Genomic DNA, 21,713 nt, shown 5'->3' on the forward strand with positions numbered 1-21,713 from the left:
AATTTAAAGTTTATATAGATACTCAAAAGTTTTTCAGAAGATTAAATATAAAAAAATATTTTATAGGATTACCAGGGGCGAAGAATTGTGTTAGTAGTGCCCCGAATAGTAGTTTTACCCATACTAATCTTAAAAATAGATCACTTTTTAATCCACAGAATAATAATAACAGTCAAATAGAGGTTTTTAAGAAATTAGTTAATCATGATTTAGAGAAATTGAAGGTTCCCATAGTCAAGAAAAATATAGGCTTGGAAATAGGGATCAAGAGGTTATCCAAACAAGAAGATATAGTAATAAGGCCAGCGGATAAAGGGGGTGGGATTGTGATATTATCAAAAGACTATTATTTGAAAGAGCTCTCCACTCAGCTAAATGATGAATCTACATACCAAGTGTTAAGGAAGGATCCTACATTATTGTATAAAAAGGAATTAGAAAAACTGGTAAAGAAAGGTATGGAAAAAAAGATTCTAAATAAGAAAGAATCCAAATATTTAGTCCCTGATTTGTGTAGGGTTACCAGTAATTTACACAGTCCCAAAAATACATAAAAATGATAAGAATCCACCTGGCAGACCAATTGTGAATGGTATAGAATCGGTACTAGCTAGGATGGGGGAATATATTGATGAATTTTTGCAACCAGTGGTCAAAAGTACAAAGGCCTATCTGAGAGATACTAAACATCTGATACAGATTTTAGAAGAGTATAAAGGAACAAAAAGACTGTATGCAGCTAGTGCGGATGTGGCGTCATTGTACACAATAATAGGACATGATGACGCAATGAAATCAGTGGACTGGGGACTTAGAAAATATAGTAATTTAACATGGACCCAAAGGAAATATCTGCTGGAATGCTTGGACTTTTCCTTAAGTCATAACTATTTTTGGCATAGTGGTACCTATTACAAACAAATAAGAGGCGTAGCTATGGGCGCTCGGTATGCACCAAGTGTGGCGAATATCTTTATGGCATGTTGGGAGGAAATGGAGATATATACTAATTATCCGGAAGAATTAAAAGTATACAAGAGGTTTATTGATGACGTCATAATAATATGGGAAGGAGAAGAAACAGCATTGGTGAACTTTTTGAATAAATTGAATAATAATGATAAAAATATAAAGTTTACATGGGAACACAGCAAGGAGGAAACTAAATTTCTAGATTTAAATATAACACTTGGGAATGGCACATTTATAACAAAAACGTTTTTTAAAAATGTGGACCGGAATGGTTACATACCAATGGGAAGTTGCCATTATCCTCCTTGGCTATACAATATACCGAAAGGTCAGTTTGTGAGAGTGAGGAGGAATTGTACTAGACATGAAGATTATCTGAAACAGGCAAGTAAATTGGGGTCCAGATTCGTAGAGAAAGGATATTCAAGAGACATGATCACTCAGAAAATAAGAGAAGTTGGAAATATGGAAAGAGGGGTACTGTTGAAGGATAAAAATAAAGAAGGTATTAAGAATGACGAGTTACCCATAGTATTGGATTACAATATCCACTACAAAAAAATAGAATCTATTTTCAAAAGACATTGGAATATTTTGAAATTGGACCCTATGCTAACTACAGTTTTATCAGATTATCCAAGGTTTGTGTATCGTAAAGCACCTACGGTTAAATCTAGGGTGGTAAAAAGTGTGCTAGATCCTCCATACACGAATAAACTGACATTTTTGAATGACATAGGTTTTTTCCCATGCAAAAATTGCCTTGCCTGTAAAGCCACAAAAAACATTAAACGAAAGAGCTTCAGGGCTAATACTACTGGACAGGAATATACTATTGAAGACTTTATTACGTGTAAAACCATAGGAGTGGTGTACTGTCTGGAATGCGAATGTGGATTCCAATATATAGGTAGAACAAAGAGACCACTATGGAAGAGACTAGGGGAACATGTGAGAAATATCTTAAAAGGGTATCCGAAACATAATGTGTCAAGACATTTCTCCATGCATCATAACAAGGACCCTAGTAAAATGAAATTTTGGGGTATAGAAAGACACAAAAAGCATTGGAGAGGTAGTAATAAGGTTAAATCGTTAAGTCAAGCTGAGTCACGTTGGATATATAATATGAGAACCTTGGTCCCAAGAGGTCTAAATGTTGAATTTGACCTCAATTGTTTTATTAGTGATTTTTAATAGTAGTTTATCATCTGTGAATGTATATATATTTTTTAAGCTGACTGATATATGTTGTGGATTAATTTAAGATATGTTTTAATAATGTGATGTATGGGTAAACTGCAAGCATAAAGGATTTTAGATATTTTTATAGTTTAATTTTATTTTTATAAAAAAAAATATATTTTTTTATATATATTTATATATATATATGTGTATATGTGTTTTTTTATACATATATATATATATATTTGATTATTACCGTGGCATGTCTTATTTGTACATATGTGTATATATGTATACGCATACGTGTACATTATTTGGGTATCTTAATATACTTGGTCAAATCTGTAGCCTGGGTGAACAGGTATTAATGAATAAAGTTTTATAAATAATGGTGTGTATAAATTAAATTAAAATAGAATTATGAGCATCATTTTTAACATTCACACATTTTTTAATTAATAAAATAGTTTTTAATGTTTTTATATATATTTATTTAATGAAATTAATAAAGGATTTTATCAAGTATTAATATATGTCAGCATAGTTAAGAATGATAGCCTAATGTTGAAGGATGTGGAAATATAACAATCGTATATAATTAGATTATAACGATTTGAACACTAGGTTGTTATCATAATAGAAATCCCTGGGAGTAGGCTTTAAGAAAATGGCGGCGGCCATGCACATGCAAATGAAGGGGAGGTATATATACCTCCTAATATGTATAAATTAGATCCGCGTCTCTATAGCGATACCCCGATGAAGTCACGAGGTACGTGACGTAACGCGTAGGCACGCAGAGACGCAGTTTCCGGAGTCCGGAGTGACGCACTTCCGGTACGGGACGCCATTTTCCAAGAGTAACACATGAGTGCAGTTTACCCATGCAGGGGAGAAGAAAAAACGCTGTACACAAATGTGAGTTGCTTCTTATTTGCCCTATAAATAAAAATATTTGCTGGATTTGAAAATTACTACACTTTGGAAGATCTCTTTTTTTGAACTCACTACTATGAGAGTGAGAATTCACAGAGGATCGCTATAGAGGACTCCATAAGGCGTAAAGGTGTGGAGGAGGCCAAATAGGAGGATAGCCTGAGAGGTACCATCCAGGAGTGTTGAGGATCCAAGGTGATCCTAGAGGCTTGTGGGCCCCTAGGGGTCGCTGAAAGGAGGTGAGGAGGCATTGCAGCCAAAGTGGAAGAGTGTGTTTTCAAGAGTGGCACTATGATAACACACTGCATGTGCATTTAAGCATCACTTGGATTATATTGCTTTATATTGTTTTTTGGACATTGGACGATATATTAATTTATAGTGATTTGGCACGATCACACGTTATATGTTTATTTGAAGTGGCACTAACACAAAATTATGTTTAATGATTCTAACATAGCACTATTATGATATATGTTGTTTAATATTATTTATGAGATAAGTGACACGTGTGATGAGCACTTATAGGCACTGTGAGATTTCTCACAAGGTCAATACATTTAATTTATCACTTTCATACAGATTGTTTTGATTAAGTTATTTAGCGCTACACTATTATAATATTTAAATGTATAGGGAGTGTCTATACACAGAATGTACATCCTGTTTGGAGTGTAGCATTCCCTCTTATCTATACTGGAAACCAGTTACACCAGTCCTCCCCTCCCCCATGGTGGGCTCTCTGTGGAGAGCGAACTTCCCATCCCTTACATGCTATCAGCTCCTAGTAGTATGTACATTCTCTGTACAAGCATCCCTTAGATTAAACAGTGCCAGTCTGTATCTGAATGGGCCCGATACGATCTTTATTAAAACACATCCATCCAGATACAGTTCAGGTCGATAGTGGCTTGTAAGATATACATGAGCCTACACGCGGAGTTCGCACTGCCCGGCGCCTGGCCTTACGAAGTCCATGTGGTACTATGCTGCTGATATGTGAATACAGGCCCGCGGCATTCGCATTGAATGCCGTGGTGATATACATGCCGGTCTATAAGCGCAGATCTGCCATCTCATCCATTACCGAGCTGAGTACTGTAAATGCGCATGGCCTAATTGCAGCCTTCAGAGCTTTAATTAAACCACACGAGAGACATATGAATAACACTAATATATGACACATTTAAAGTTCAACCTGTAATACAAAAATTTCCATGACAGTGCCCGCTGTCGTGCCAGATGACTCGGTGCCCGCTGTCGAGCTTGGTGACTCGGTGCCTGCGGTTCTGCCAGATGACTCGTGCCCGCTGTTCTGCCAGATGACTCGTGCCCGCTGTTCTGCCAGATGACTCGGTGCCCGCTGTCGTGCTAGATGACTCGGTGCCCGCTGTCGAGCTTGGCGACCCGGTGCCCGCTGTTCTGCCAGATGACTCGGTGCCCGCTGTTCCGCCAGATGACTCGTGCCCGCGGTTCTGCTAGATGACTCGGTGCCCACGGTTCTGCTAGATGGCTCGGTGCCCGCTGTCGCGCCAGATGGCTCGGTGCCCGCTGTCGCGCCAGATGGCTCGGTGCCCGCTGTCGTACCAGATGGCTAGGTGCCCACTGTCGAGCTTGGTGACCCGGTGCCCGCTGTTCTGCCAGCTGACTCAGTGCCCGCTGTTCTTCCAGATGACTCGGTGCCCGCTGTCGTGCCAGATGACTCGGTGCCCGCTGTCTTGCTAGATGACTCGGTGCCCGCTGTCTTGCTAGATGACTCGGTGCCCGCTGTCTTGCCAGATGGCTCGGTGCCCGCTGTTGAGCTTGGTGACCCGGTGCCCGCAGTTCTGCCAGATGACTCGGTGCCCGCGATTCTGCCAGATGACTCGGTGCCCGCTGTTATGCCAGATGACTCGGTGCCCCCTGTCCAGCTTGGTGACTCGGTGCCCGCGGTTCTGCCTGATGACTCGGTGCCCACGGTTCTGCCAGATGACTCGGTGCCCGCTGTCGTGCCAGATGGCTTGGTGCCCGCTGTCGAGCTTGGTGACTCGGTGCCCGCGGTCCTGCCAGATGACTCGGTGCCCGCGGTCCTGCCAGATGACTCGGTGCCCGCTGTTCTGCCAGATGACCGGTGCCCGCTGTCCTGCCAGATGACTCGGTGCCCGCTGTCCTGCCAGATGACTCGGTGCCCGCTGTCGTGCCAGATGACTCGGTGCCCGCTGTCGTGCCAGATGACTCGGTGCCCGCTGTCGAGCTTGGTGACTCGGTGCCTGCGGTTCTGCCAGATGACTCGTGCCCGCTGTTCTGCCAGATGACTCGGTGCCCGCTGTCGCGCTAGATGACTCGGTGCCCGCTGTCGAGCTTGGTGACCCGGTGCCCGCTGTTCTGCCAGATGACTCGGTTCCCGCTGTTCCGCCAGATGACTCGTGCCCGCGGTTCTGCTAGATGACTCGGTGCCCGCGGTTCTGCTAGATGACTCGGTGCCCGCTGTCGCGCCAGATGGCTCGGTGCCCGCTGTCGCGCCAGATGGCTCGGTGCCCGCTGTCGCGCCAGATGGCTCGGTGCCCGCTGTCGCGCCAGATGGCTCGGTGCCCGCTGTCGAGCTTGGTGACCCGGTGCCCGCTGTTCTGCCAGCTGACTCAGTGCCCGCTGTTCTTCCAGATGACTCGGTGCCCGCTGTCGTGCCAGATGACTCGGTGCCCGCTGTCTTGCTAGATGACTCGGTGCCCGCTGTCTTGCCAGATGGCTCGGTGCCCGCTGTTGAGCTTGGTGACCCGGTGCCCACAGTTCTGCCAGATGACTCGGTGCCCGCGATTCTGCCAGATGACTCGGTGCCCGCTGTCATGCCAGATGACTCGGTGCCCCCTGTCCAGCTTGGTGACTCGGTGCCCGCGGTTCTGCCTGATGACTCGGTGCCCACGGTTCTGCCAGATGACTCGGTGCCCGCTGTCGTGCCAGATGGCTTGGTGCCCGCTGTCGTGCCAGATGGCTTGGTGCCCGCTGTCGAGCTTGGTGACTCGGTGCCCGCGGTCCTGCCAGATGACTCGGTGCCCGCGGTCCTGCCAGATGACTCGGTGCCCGCTGTTCTGCCAGATGACCCGGTGCCCGCTGTCCTGCCAGATGACTCGGTGCCCGCTGTCCTGCCAGATGACTCGGTGCCCGCTGTCCTGCCAGATGACTCGGTGCCCGCTGTCGTGCCAGATGACTCGGTGCCCGCTGTCGTGCCAGATGACTCGGTGCCCGCTGTCGAGCTTGGTGACTCGGTGCCCGCTGTCCTGCCAGATGACTCGGTGCCCGCTGTCGTGCCAGATGACTCGGTGCCCGCTGTCGTGCCAGATGACTCGGTGCCCGCTGTCGTGCCAGATGACTCGGTGCCCGCTGTCGAGCTTGGTGACTCGGTGCCCGCTGTCCTGCCAGATGACTCGGTTGCCGCTGTCGAGCTTGGTGACTCGGTGCCCGCCGTCGTGCCAGATGACTCGGTGCCCGCCGTCGTGCCAGATGACTCAGTGCCCGCTGTCGAGCTTGATGGCTTGGTGCCCGCTGTCGTGCCTGATGCCTCGGTGCCCGCTGCCCCGCCTGATGGCCCGCTGCCCCGCCTGATGGCCCGGTGCCCGCTGCCCCGCCTGATGGCCCGGTGCCCGCTGCCCCGCCTGATGGCCCGGTGCCCGCTGCTCCGCCTGATGGCCCGCTGCCTTGCCTGATGGCCTCTGTCCGCTGCCCAGCCTGCTGTGCCTCTGCCTGCTGCCCAATCTGATGTGCCTCTGTCTTCTGCCCAGCCTGATGTGCCTCTGTCTTCTGCCCAGCCTGATGTGCCTCTGTCTGCTGCCCAGCCTGATGTGCCTCTGTCTGCTGCCCAGCCTGATGTGCCTCTGTCTGCTGCCCAGCCTGATGTGCCTCTGTCTGCTGCCCAGCCTGATGTGCCTCCGTCCGCTGCCCAGCCTGTTACCTGACCCTAGCGGTGGAACATTTTGCCCACTAAGGACTGTTTGGAGCATCCTGAGGACGCTCCTTGAGGAAGGGGGGTACTGTCAGGAATGGAGATATTTTTATTAGGTGAACTTGAAACCAGCAAGTAAAATTATTTTATACAAAAGTAAAAAACATACAATAAATAACTCAAAACTTTCCAGTCCAATTATACACGGGATACTTCATCACAAAGAACAGCAAGATTTATAGGCAAAAGGCATTTTAGCCACTAGGGCTTGCACTAATAAAATATCCACAACCTGCAAAGAAAACATTATGGCTTACCTGCCAAGAAAAAAGCATAATATAGGCAAAGGAGGCCTTTATGACCCCCTTAGCCAACACTACACACTATACTGTGTTTCTATTAGTGGCCTTTATGGCCCATCATCTCTGTAAAGAGAAAGCATCGGCCTTTACGGCCAAACGACATGATTAGATACTTCAATTTTTAACTACATTCCACACACTTAACTGTACTTGCATGAAAAAAAGGCCTTTATGGCCTAACCAATACATATTATTTATACTAACACTAAGACCAACCATTTAGCCTAGAGTCCTACCCACTCTGGACTGCTAGGCATAACACAAGAAACTTATAACCTTATCTACACCCAAGAAAAGACTAAGAAACTCAAATCTTCAGTGAATGCAGCCTTTCATAAAAAAGCCAAGCCTACCAAAATCTAGGGAGGTGAAAAGGAGGAAACAGGGACAGGGACCACCACCCGAGATCAACAGGCTGCAGCTACGGGCCTGATATTCCTCCACGCCTCCATCCAGGCCTTTTGCCGCCCCCTGTCTTTCTCAAGACCCCGAATTTTCCCAACCTCACCAAGGATGCCACTCACCACCACCTGGACCGAAAGGACTTTCTGCCGAATGGAAACCTGACATCGTGCATTCCAGGTGTAATAACGGACTACTAAACTAACTAGAAACAGTGTCCAAATCAAAACCCATGCGGCTTTCAAATGCTCCATACACCCACTCCGCATAAGACATGCGGTGTAGGAAAGGGACACCCAGAGCTCCACCCACCTCTTTGTACACCTCTACATTGAAAGGGCACTGAAGTAAGAAGTGGTCCATAGTTTCCACTTCCCCCTGACGCTCCGACCTCGGACAACTACGGTCATCCAGAGGACGGTACTTCAAGTTCCCTCTCATGTAGAGCCTGCCATGGAAAGCGAGCCAGGCCTGGTCCCTAAATTTCAAGGGAATCGTTCCAGATTAATCAACCGTAAGCCTTCCCTCATAATATGGCCCAGCAATCCTTCAGGGCAGCGGGGCATGAAAGACGGTTTCCACAATCCTCTCACCCACGAGCCTCCTAGGGAGGGATCTGACCTCCCCCGCCGTCACATGCCACCACCTGAGTAACTTCAGGCTCGGAGCTACATAAGCCGGGGGCTCATCATGCTTGACCCGCAGGCTTTTCTCACTCTCCCAACGGTCCAGAAAGGGTCTAAACCAAATCCGAAAAAGTTCCACCCACGCAGGCGGTATCTCTGCCAGCATATTACCAAAACTATGTTTAATAAACATCAGAGAGAAAAAAACAATTGGATTGACCATACCTAGGCCACCCTCCCGCCTGGATGAGTAGGTCACATCCCGCTTGACAAGGTTCAGCCGATTCCCCTATAACATGTGGAAGAAACAGCTGTAGACCCTCGTATAGAGCAATTCTGGCAAGAGGCAGACGAAGCTGACATACAGAAAAATGGGGATCAGGAAAGTCTTGATCGTGTCAACCCTTTCCCTCAAGGAGTGCTGCCACCCCTTCCAACATCTCACTTTACCCTCAGAATCAGACAGCCTAGCCTCCCAATTTAACTTGCTGTACTCAGCAGGGCCGAAATTGATGCCTAAAACTTTTATTTTCTGCTGAAGCAAAGCTCTCACCATCCCTACCCATCCAGAAAACTTCACATTTGTCCTGGTTGACCTTGGAGCCCGACGCCTCGGAATACTGATCCATCACTGCGACCACCTCCTGTGCCTCTTCGGTCCCAGAAATGAAAACAGAAACGTCATCGGCGTAGGCCACGACCTTCAGGGGGGGGTCCCCAGTAATACCCACCGACACCCCACCCAACACCCCACCATCTAACCTCCTAATGAAGGGGTCAATGGCGAAGGCGTAGAGCAAAGGGCTCAGCGGGCACCCCTGGCGCACCCCGGACCCAACCCCAAAAGGCCGCCCAATCCACCCATTCACCAACATGAAGCTCTCAGCCTCACTATACAACGTTTTAAGCCAGCCAATAAACCTCCCCTCTAGGCCGTACCGGTCCAGGAGATGCCAAAGGTACTTGTGATCAACTCGATCAAAGGCCTTTGCCTGATCCACCGCCAGCAGGAACTTTCCCCAGCCTTCAGCCTTACATCGCTCTAGAGCCTCCCGGACAGCTAACACCGCTGTAAAGGTACTTCTGCCCTGGACCTAGCAATGCTGCTGGCGAGAAAGTAAGCCGCCCGCCACTGACGACAAGCGCCAGAACAAGATCTTAGCCAGAATCTTTCTATCGACATTGAGAAGGCTAATGGGGCAGCAGTTCTCAATAGCCGAAGGATCTTTACCCTTTGACAAGAGAATTACAGCAGACTGCCTCATGGAAGGAGGGAGCAACCCCTCATCCAGACAGCAATTGTAAACTTCCGCAAGGTGGGGGTGCCAAGCTGGACTTAAAGGCTTTAAAAAATTCAGCTGTCAGACCGTCTGGCCCAGGAGTCTTATTAATGGCCAAACTATCGATGGCTTTGGTCACCTCTTCTGCTGTAATTTCCCCTGTCAAACTTGCAGGCAGGACATTACCCTCCAGACCTGGTGTAGAGTCCGAAAAGCTCAGCATCCTTGTCCGGTCGAGGTGCTTCTCGCTCAGTAAATCCTCATAAAAGGACCTAGAGACCTCCAGAATCCCCGACCTGGATCTTGTCAGGGACCCCGTACTATCCCTCAAGCCAGAGACCGTCTTAATTGCTGCGCTCTGCTTACAATTCTGGAAAGGGTCAGGCGAGTGGTACTTCCCATAATCCCTCTCCAGAACCAAAGAGGCACGCCGGTCATACTGGTGTTTCATGAGAAGTAGCTTGACCTCAGAGATTGCCCCAGAATCCCCACCGCTAGAAACAAGGCGGTCGAGCTTCCTCCACAGCCGTTGGTAGGCAATGTACCTATCAAGCTGTTTTCTTTTTCCTAGGGCCCAGAAAAACCTGCCTATCCACACCTTGGTGAGCTCCCACCACTCCGACTTACTGTTGCAGAAATCCAGAACGGTTTCCTGAGCCTGAAAAAATTCCTCAAATGATCGTTTTACTTCCTCCAGCAGAGCCGAATTCATTCTCCAGATGCCCTTCCCTCTCAGTGGCGTATCTGAAACATTTAAAGTCACTGTAAGTAAAAGGTGATCAGAAACCTCCACCGATCGACATTCAGGTACCGAGAAGGCAGAGTCTTCAAAAAAAACCTATCTATTCTACTCTGACAACTGCCTCTCCTATACGTGAAACCAGTGCTGTCCGGGTTGCTCTTAACCAAGGCATCCACCAGACCTGCTTCCCTGACTCACGCATTTAAGAAAACGCTGTCATATCCAAGCCTGTCATTGTAGCCTTTCCTGTCCTTGGGCCTAGTCACGGTGTTGAAGTCACCTCCAAAGACAACCTGCCGGGATGTAAAAAGGAAAAGGCTTGATCCTTGTAAAGAGGCATTTCCTGTCCCATTTGGACTGCGGTCCATAAATGTTAATTAGGCGCAGTTCCTGCCCCCTCACAAGGACATCCAGGATCAAACACCTTCCAATCTCCACCTCAATGACCCGCCGGCACGTTACCATGTCGGTAAAAAGAACCGCAACTCCACTGTAAGGCTGAGCCGCAAGAGACCAGAAGGAAGGACCACGCCTCCACTCCCTCTTAGCCAGATGGACATCAGCTAGACTGCACAACCTGGTCTCTTGCAAAAACAAAACATCAACATCAATCCTGCTGAGCAAAAATAAAGCTGTATCATATTTTTTCCCCTTTGTTTTCATTCACCTTCTCTCAGGCATAACATATGCCCTTTTTGAATACTACATATGTGAATTCAGTGTTGAGTATGGCCTGATTCCCTACATATGCAGTGACCAAGATTCCACAGCTTTGGGGCTAAGCTGTATGTAATTTGAGCATCTATGACAGGTAGTACTTTTGTTTATAAATGCATATGATTGTGTCTATTGTTTTACATGTATGATCCTGGATGATGCTCATTTGGCTTATTTAGATTTATTTATGCCAGTTCTCCCTGAGGAAGCGGGATTTGTCCTGTGAAATGCGTTGGAGACTTTTGCATATGATACCCCTTATGACCATCTGGGGATATAGTTACCAACCACTGGAAAAATGTGTAACTGCAGTTTACAGAAATAACAACACCTATGTATTAAATTTTGCATTTTAATCGTTTTGAGCGTGTTAACAAAGGTGTATTTTAACTTTTTGGTCCTATTCGTTTTTTTCTATAGGGATTTATTGTTTTTTCAGTACATTCTTTGTCAATCACATCACCCTGTGATGCAAGTCCATGCCAATCACGATGAATGATGGACTCCAACCCACACGAGCAACCCCACTTGACTGCTCCTGTTGCTTGCTGGCACTGTATGACATCTTCTCTTTCCTTTCTGCTGAAGTAAACAAAGAGACAAGATCACATGATGATGTAAATTACCATATATAGACATGTCCATATGTGGTCGGTGATGTCACTGGGTGACCCAGCCCTTTGTGACATCATAGACCAACTATGGTCAAGTCAATGTTCCAAATGTAAAATAACGCACCTAGGGGGAAAAAAAATCCTGGCAGACAGCAGGGATGTATCATGGATAAATTAAACTGAACTGAAAACTGATGATAAACTGTATGCTGAATCCATTTTCTCTTTGAAAAAAACTGATGAATGGATGATGCCCATGTGAAAGGAGCCTTATGGGTAAGAAAGATTTCCACATGTAAGGTCTGCTACAGTTCCCTGTATAATAGAGAATGAAAGCTTGTCACAATTCCAAAAAGGGTGCAGAAAGCTTGCACAGCCATCTACACTGTCCACAGCCCCTGTACCTGCTCCATAGGGACTCCTTCAAGAGGCATCATCAGTGCATTATCAGCAGATCAATGTTTTGCCCACTTTTCAAGCGTCAGTATGGAGTAGAGTATTGCTGATTTCAGTGTCTCAGCTGTGGGAATGCTAATGCAGATCAATGTCAGAAGGAAATCAACACCACGTATGGACATCTTTTTTGTTACAAGTAACTTGGTAGTGTGCTGGGTATTTTCTTTCTCTCTCAGAAAGCTGAAACTAGAAAGTAAGAGAGTGAACTTACTGACTACAAATCTATTGACCGATAGAGTGCTATATATATATTTCAATGTATTTACCTGAAGTGCTGCTTTTCCAACAATTAAAGAGCAATGAGACAGACCATAGGATATTAAGATTCCTGCTCCTGTAATATTTTGGTATTAAATTCATTTTAATTTCATGTTCTGTTGTACATAGTGTTATCTCAGTTAACAAAAGTTTAAATATTTGTCTCAGGTAATGAAAGGAGCATGTTTCTAATGTTATCTGGACAATTTTCTAGGTCATTTTTCATTCCTTATCCCAGGTGTGTAAGATCCCTTGATTATTGCTCTTCAGGACTATTTTATGTTGCTTTTAATTGCTTTAAAGGGATAATTTTATATTGCTTTTTCATTGACAAAAGCCATCTCAACCTTTTTAAAATATATCTGCCCATCATTTCAGTGTAAAGGACAAACCCAACTCTCCTAAATAATATTGAAAGTAGATTTTATGGCATGTGTATGTATTTTTATTCTTTCTTGTGTTTTGTAGAATTTAATTGGTCTGTGTACCATGCACCTACACTCTGGGCTCGTGTGGTTTTTCCTTGTGATAATGGGAGGTCTTGGGATGTCTGTTTTTCCCGAGGAAGCAAAACCGATCATCAGAGTTGGGGCTGAATGTGAGTCTCATTCTTTTTACCATTTTTCATTGCTGATATTTATATTAATATGAAGAGAGAAGGAGATAAAGCGAAAGAGGTGGAAATATAATTGGAAATCATATGAATACTTTGACATTTTAAGTAAATAAATGACAACTACACACAAAGTTTAATGTGACTGTAGATAGAGTGCATGGCCATTAGCAGCATGGCCATGTGAATCAAAAGATAAATTGGAGGAAAAGCCTAAAGCTGGCCATACATGGGTCAGCTTTTCCTTCAATCGGCAGATTCAATGTGGATGTGGGCATCTTCACTGCTGTGTCACTGTATTCTGAAAGTGGAGGAATCAGCATGGCTCTCCCACCATTAAAATATACTGATCAGTACTGCAGTATATTGACTGGATACACTGATTGAGAGAGAATTTACCAACAAGCCAGTACATGAGATGTTAATAGAGAGATCTACGTGTCATGAACGGAATGGCCATACATGTTCTAGAGGTATGTGGACACAAAGACCAGGCTCAAAATAAACTCTTCTTAATTTTCAGGCTCACAAAGTACTTGGTTTTCACCAGTGGTTTTGGTGATGAGGTTGGAATTGTGCATTAATAGTATGCAGCCCTTTGTATTGCTGGTAATAAATTATAACTTGTGTTTTTGTCCATAGTCACATTTGTGAACAGGAAAAGTGAAGGGATGTATTCAGCTGGGCAAATATGTGGCCAAAGGGGTGAGACAGGAAGGTTGCTGTGGATTGTAGCCACTTGAGTTACTAGCGCAAGATCAAAATCATTGTGGGGTGCAGAGATGTAGTGAGGAAATATAACAAGGGTCAAGGGAAGGGGAGTACAAGCAAGATTAGAACACAAAAGCAAGTAGGTCTGTGAAATTCAACATTCTAGAGATCAGAAGCAGATGGGTATGCATATGTAAGCAAAGTCAGGACAGACAGTGAGAATCTAGGAATTGGGTCAAACAAGCAAGTATATAGAGTGAGAAAGACAAGAACTGGTATAATAAAACATGGTTAGCAATATGAGTCCAGAACAATGGAATTATGAATTCTATTCAAAATCAGACAGAAGCACAACCTACAAACAACAATCTGAACATTATGACAGGCAACAATATTGCAGACCCTTTTAAAGGATTATGGACCAGGATAAGGAAATGTGCATCAGACCGTGTTCCCTCATGGGCACAGTTCATCAGAGGAGGATAAACAGAGCAAGTATACATGTATCAGAGCAGAAAATGATAGTTTGGAGTACGGGGAAAAGCCAGACTTAATTGCAGGAGAGGGAAAAGTTACAACAGCTGCAAAATAGAGAAAATTAAGTGGTAAACCATGTAGCAAGAGGAAAAAGTGGACAGTAGAACCCACAAAGGATATGAGGAGCATCAGCAGGCTGTAATAGAGTAATGGTAGGGTTTATTTACTAAGGCTGGAAAGTGAAAAATCAGGCTCACTTCTGCATAGAAACCAGTCAGCTTCCAGGTTTTATTGCCAACGCTTAATTGAACAAGCTGAGGTTAGAAGCTGATTGGTTTCTATGCAGAAGTGAGTCTGATTTTGCATTCTCCAGCTTTAGTAAATAAACCCTACAATATCAAACAGAAGGGGAAACAAAGCAGGACAGACCGAGTGTCCCAGATGGAAAACTCTTTTCTGTCCAACTGTTGACCAGCCAAAAGACCAAATCCACCAAAGGTAGGTATCTAGCAAGCTGCAACACAAATCCAACTGATGTTCTGACTTTATCTAAATTGTCTGAAGATCCACATAAAGACAAATTACACAAACTAGTGCAAATTTATTGTCCATAAACGTGTATCTAGCATGGATACTTTATCATTCAACTCACCTGATAGGCTGCCATACAATATGGTAAGCTTTTGCTACTGTTAAGGGGAAATTATGGTGTATTTTTACTAAAAACACATTTTGAGTTATTACAATATTTACTTTTAAAGTACATTTTGATTTTACCTTACATGCTCTTTATTCAATGTTTTCTAATAGTATTAAATAAAGATTTTGATATATTAAATGGAGATATGCAGGTTATCCATTAAAGGTACCGACACTTCCATCTAGAGCTCTGTATATGGTAGTATATGATACTTAGCTGTCCCACCCCACCCTTTTGCCATGAGGACTTTGCTACAGGATGGTCGACACATGAGTTGATGCATACTCTTTCATAGATCCATTTACTCCATTTCCACATCCTCCTCTGAGTACCCCATGGGGAATACATTCACGGATAGCATTGGTGGAAACTATGTCTGTTCAGGCAAACATTGGCTCTGTTTAAGGCCTGCAGGACACCCATAGCACTCAGAGTGACAACAAAATGCGTAAAGGATCAGCGAGTGCTTAAAAGTAGCTGCTATTACACATCAAGGTAACCAAAGAAAACCTCAAAAGACATATGAACATAAAAGCGCAGCGCTAAAAGTCAATAATGGTAAATCCAATATTATAAGGTGCTAGTATGCCAATCATTAAATCTCAAGTAAGATAAAGATAAAATATTAAATAAGTGTCCATAAATGTGACAGTTTGTGCTAAGGTGCTAATCAATCTTATTCAAATTGCTGATTATTCCAGTATTCAGTGATGTGCCATAAGGTGTGGTAAAAAATATGCACTCACCAGATGCATATTTTAAATATGCATGTAATATATATAGCCAGAGGTCCCTATTAAGGGTGAAATGGATGAGGTAAACTGGATATGGATTCTCCTTCCTCTGGATAGTGTGTAGCCCTGCGGATGGGTTCTGGATGTGTAAGGATGTATTTTTTATTATTATTATTATACAGTATTATTTATATAGTGCCAACAGTTCGCTCAGCGCTGTACATTACAATGGGAGACAATACACGAGACAGTACAATAACAATACAGTGCGATACACGAGGGGTTCGAGGAGCTTACAATCTAGGAGGGAGGGGATAGTGGTACGGGAGGAAAAGCTGTGGGGGATGGAGTGGCAGGAAGAGTGGAGGAGATCGGCAGTTAGCAGAGGGTGGGGTGGGCTTCCCTGAAGAGGTGGGTTTTTAGGGTGCGCCTAAAGGAGAGGAGAGTGGGTGATAGTCTGATGGATTGGGGTAGGGAGTTCCAGAGGATGGGTGAAGCCCTGGAGAAGTCCTGGTGGCGGGCATGGGAGGAGGAGATCAGGGAACTAGAGAGAAGGAGGTCTTGTGAAGAGCGGAGAGTGCGTTTTGGGTGGTATTTGGATATTAGGCCGGTGATGTAGTTTGGGGCAGAATTATGGACAGCTTTGTACGTCAGTGTTAGCAGTTTGAATTTGATTCGTTGGGCAATCGGAAGCCAGTGGAGGGATTGGCAGAGGGGGGTGGCGGAAATGGAGCAGTTGGTAAGGTGGATGAGTCTGGCCACCGTATTCAGGATCGACTGAAGTGGGGATAGCCTGTGGTGAGGCAGGCCAGTGAGGAGGGAGTTGCAGTAATCGAGTCGTGATATGATGAGGGAGTGGATGAGCTGCTTAGTAGTTTCTGGGGTTGGGAATGGGCATATTTTGGCGATGTTGCGAAGATGGAGTCTGCACGAGTTTGTTGGAAAATTCCCTCCTCTGGATCCTGTGGAGTACTACAGCTATATTCCAGGATAAACTCTGCAAATCAATTTAGCTCAGCATGGAGCCAGACAAAGAGTTTCCCATAGTGCAGTATTGTACTCGCGCATGTTTTTGATCTCTGACAAGATGGCACATGCGCGTAATGCGCATTTGCCATCTACCATATATAAGTAAACGGCGGACTTCATGGCGGTATTGGCAATCCCTTCTGAAGAAGTGCGTGGCACGAAACGCGTCAAGGAGGAGCCAATACGCCATGACGTCACGCCGCCGGAGCCTCATGAAGGTTCGGCAGCCATCTTGCTTGGTGGATGGTTGGTCCCTCTCCACATCTTACTGCACCATACTGCGTTTTTATGCTTATACTGATTTTTACCACGTGGATTACTAATACATTTTTAATTTACAATACTGCACTATGGGCAACTCTTTGTCTGGCTCCATGCTGAGCTAAATTGATTTGCAGAGTTTATCCTGGAAGATAGCTGCAGTACTCCACAGGATCCAGAGGAGGGGGTTTTCCACTTCAGGCTGTAAGCACCCATCCATCCTTTAAAGGGGATCTCAGGCAGAAATACATCCTTACACATCCAGAAGACATCCGCAGGGCTACACACTATCCAGAAAAAGGAGAATCCGTATCCGGTTTACCTCATCCATTCCACCCTTAATGGGGACCTTTGGCTATATATATTACATGCGTATTTAAAATACGCATCTGGTGAGTGCGTATTTTTACCACACCTTATGGCACATAATACTGAATACTGGAATAATCAGCAGTTGGAATAAGATTGATTATCACCTTCGCACGAAATGTCACATTTATGGACACTTATTTAATATTTTATCTTTATCTTACTTGAGCTTGAATGATTGGCATACTAACACCTTATATTATTGGATTTACTATTATTGACTTTTAACGCTGCACTTTTATGTTCATATGTCTTTTGAGGTTTTCTTTGGTTACCTTGATGTGCAACAGCGGCTACGTTTAAGCGCTCGCTGATCTTATATGCATTTTATGACCCTCTTAACCATTTTTTAGCTGAAGCTGCTTTATATATACTATTTCATTTAGCATATTACTTATATTTATCATTTTATACCGTATGTATATCCATAATGGGATATATATTTGACATTAGATCCTCGATAACTTATCTCAGAGGATGTTTTTTCTCTGGATAATGATATTGATGACCTTAGAGGTCTGTTTATACATCTATAAAATTTAACAACATCAGAAATCAGAACACTATGGGATATCTCATATCTCAAAGTATATTAACCACCTTCCGTCCGCCCTATAGTACAATGACGGGTGCAAGGTGGTTCTCTCGTTCTGACAGGACGTCATATGATGTCCTACCAGTCTCACTGCGCATGCGTGGCTCAGGGAGCACGCAGCGCTGCGATTGCTGGTGCGCTGTGTCCCTTGGACACAGCGGATCACGGAAAGAGCTGAAGATGTCGGCATGTGATCAGCTGTGTCCAATCATCAGTGCCACGTGCCAGTGCCCATCAGTGCCACGTGCCAGTGCCCATCAGTGCCACATCAATGCCACATATCAGTGCCCATCTGAGCTGCCTTTCAATGTCATCCATCAGTGCCAGTCAGTGCCGCCTATCAGTGCAAGTCAGTGCCGCCTATCAGTGCCAGTCAGTGCCGCCTATCAGTGCCGCTTAATTATCAGTGCCATATATCAGTGTCATGTATCAGTGCTGCCTTTCAGTGCCCATCAGTGATGCCTGTCAATGCCCATCAGTGCAACCTACCAGTGCCTCCTCATCAGTGCCACCTATCAGTGTCCATCAGTGCAGCCTATCAGTGCCCATCACTGCAGCCTCATTAGCGCACATCAGTGAAGGAGAAAAATCACTTATTTACAAAATTGTATAACAAAATCTAAGAAAAAAATAAATTTTTTCAAAATTTTCAGTGGTTTTTGGTTTATTTAAGAAAAAATAAAAATCCCAGAGGTGATTAAATACCACCAAAATAAAGCTTTATCTGTCTCAAAAAAATGATAAAAATTTCATATGGGTACAGTGTTGCATGACCGCGCAATTGTCATTCAAAGTGTGAGAGCGCTGAAAGATGGAAATTGGCCTGGGCAGGAAGGGGGTATAAGTGCCCTGTAGGCTAGTGGTTAAAGAACATGTGGTCCCTAGGTCTCTGCGGTGGGATATATCCCCAGAAACGGAGGATGTTTGTAGCATGGCAGAGTGGTATCAATTTTTTAATAGTGCTGGCCTGGATTTTTTTAAATTTCTGGTATTAAGGAAGAAAAAGAAATTGATACACCTTGATACCGAAATCCATACAGTACAGGAAAAACTCACTCCCTATAGAGGTAAAGACGAATATAAATTGGAATCAGATAAACTCAAAGCACATATGGAAGGGGTAGAAAAGGAACAGAGAACGAAAGAGGAAAAAATACACCAGAGATCATAAAGATTATCAAGACCACTTCAGGTGGCAAATGGCGAAGGATGAATACCAGCATGCACCTACACCCATCTCTAGTAATTTTACTGCCCCTCAGAATTTTAGACCTAATTATCCAAATTGATTCCAACAAAGAACATCAGGGTTTAATGATCAATATAGATCCCCGCCAGGCCACACAAGAATAAAAATTTTAACATACCTGTAAACAATAGATTTGATCCATTACAATATCTCCCAGATGAGAATATTGGTTCCAGGGGTCTACGCTGGCACCCAGAACAATATGAAAAGACACGTAGAGAAACTCATCCTCCTGGATATCAATACGGATCCAATTTTAATAACTACAACCAACAAGGCAGATAAGCACCTAGGAACCGCCCCAACAAATTCCAGCATAAACCACAATATGCTTCACCTAGGATTAATAGAGGAATGCCTCAGTGCTTCAACAACAGACCACAAGGTAGAGGCCCCCAGCAAATTCCCTACTTTCAAAGCTACAGTGCTCCCCCATCTACACCCAGATTCAACACAAGTCAATATGAACATAATGGACAATCTGCACAGGCTTGTTTTTTAGGGGATGGAAGGACACGCAAAAGAAGCGAAACTACAGAGGGAAGAGAGGTGGGAAGAGAACTAACAGATACAAAAAAGAAGCGAATGTAGCCAGAAAAGGCATATTCAATCTGAGTAATACTAAACTAACACAGCAGGAACTTAGTTTACTTGATAAAGGACTGAAATATGCCCCGAAAAATAAATTAAACAAATTCCAGGTTACATACTGTAGATGTCCACAAGTTCGTAAGACAATTATCACTAAAAAGATATTTTGCCAATAATCCGATAACATACGATAAGGCCACAGACAGTACTACCCATTCCAAATTAAAGAACGCCTCTTTATTTAACCCACCCCCACAGTCACATTCTTACGTCATTGTATTCAAGGAAATGGTTTTAAAGGATCTGGGTAATATACCAGTCAAACACCGCCACAATAACCAACTCTTGGACAAAGCAGTTAAAACGCTTCTTGATAAGAAAGACCTGGTCATTAGACCAGCAGACAAAGGAGGGGGCGTAGTAATCCTTAATAAATTTGATTACACGACAAAAGTTTACAGCATCCTAAGTGACACCAGTACATCCTCTCTATTACCCAAGGACCCTCTCCCATCCTAAAAACGTTCTCTAAAAACAATCATTAAGAAAGGGTATGAAAATAAGGTAATTAATAAAAAAGAAAAGGAATTTTTGTGCCCCACAACACAACACCTAGTGTCAGGGATCCCGGCCGCTCAGCGTCGCGCGCATGCGCAGATCGCCGACTCTTCCTGGCCGGCGAATACAGAGATCGCGGCGGCGGCCGCGCATGTGCAGTAGCGATCGCGGCCGCACCAATGGAAACTCAGGGCGCCCTATTTAAATCTGCCCTGTGCATTTCCAAAGTGCCGCAAGGTCTTGTTCCTGTTCCTGTGTTCCTGCTAGTACGTTTCCTTGTTGCCAAACTCTGCCTGTTCTGATTACGCTGACCCTCTCCTGCTCTGACCCCGGCTAGTTCCTGACCATCCCTCTGACTGACTCTCTGTACCACGCTGCCCGCTACCTGCTGAACCTGGCTTGTGACCCCGACCATCCTCCGCTTGCTCCCTCTGTACCACGCTGCCCGCACGATACCGACCCGGCTAGTCTGACCTCGCTCACTCCTAGCAGTCGTCCATCCATCCCGCTCGGATCGGGATCTGTCATCCCATCCATCCCGCTCGGATCAGGGTCTGTCATCCCCTTCACAGCAGACTCATCCCGGGCACATACCCTCAGCGGGACCCCTCTGCCACCGCCGGGGGTGCCCAGGGACGCGACCTGGTTCCAGTCTTGCACCAAGTCCATCCCCACCATCAGGGGCTCTGGTGAAAAGGCAGACTGGGACTTAGACTCCGCGTCCTGGGAAACCCCGTGCCGTGGACCACTAGAGATCCCGCTGGGCGGAGCCTGACAGTACCTTGCGGCCATGACTGAGTCTGGAAGGGGAACCTTCCCCCTGGACGATCTGTGCCAACACATTGCCACCCTCACAGAGGGGGTTAGGCTCCTCCAGGAGGGCTATACAGAATTAGGTGACCGTTTGCAGACCTTAGCCACCCCTACCGGACAGGTTAAAGAGCGCCCTGGGGAAACACTAGTTCTGACATCTGCACCGGAGCCCCGAGTTCCCTTACCGGAACATTTTTTCGGGGATCGAGGTAGATTCAGGAGGTTTCGTATTTCCTGCCAGTTATACTTCGACCTCCAGCCTCGAACGTTCTCATCAGAAACCATAAGGGTCGGGTTCATTATTTCTTTATTACAAGAGGAACCCCAAGCCTGGGCCCACCGACTACTAGAAAACCGAGACCCTCAGTTGGGTTCAGTAACAGCATTTTTTAAAGCGATGGCGCTCTTATATGACGACCCAGATACGGCCACGACGGCCGAAATGTCCCTACGTACCCTAAGGCAAGGTAATCGGGCAGTGGAGGAATACGCCGCCGAATTCAGGCGTTGGGGTGGTGACACCAAATGGAATGAGGCGGCCCTGTCT

At 45.2% G+C, this 21,713-nt stretch overlaps 1 protein-coding gene across 5 annotated transcripts in view; it reads left to right on the top strand.

Moving 5' to 3' along the window:
- Positions 1-21,713, top strand: part of SEMA6B (semaphorin 6B) — a 1,127,599-nt gene that overhangs the window by 126,775 nt on the left and 979,111 nt on the right. For all 5 annotated transcript variants that reach the window (XM_089687856.1, XM_089687855.1, XM_089687854.1 and 2 more), the window contains one exon: positions 12,935-13,064. In XM_089687856.1, coding sequence (XP_089543982.1) covers positions 12,935-13,064 — 130 coding nt within the window. The remainder of the gene's footprint in view (positions 1-12,934; positions 13,065-21,713) is intronic.

Source organism: Staurois parvus, unplaced genomic scaffold (assembly GCF_062004578.1).
Source record: "Staurois parvus isolate SC_StPar_1 unplaced genomic scaffold, SC_StPar_1.0 ptg000439l, whole genome shotgun sequence".
Classification (NCBI taxonomy): Eukaryota; Metazoa; Chordata; class Amphibia; order Anura; family Ranidae; genus Staurois; species Staurois parvus.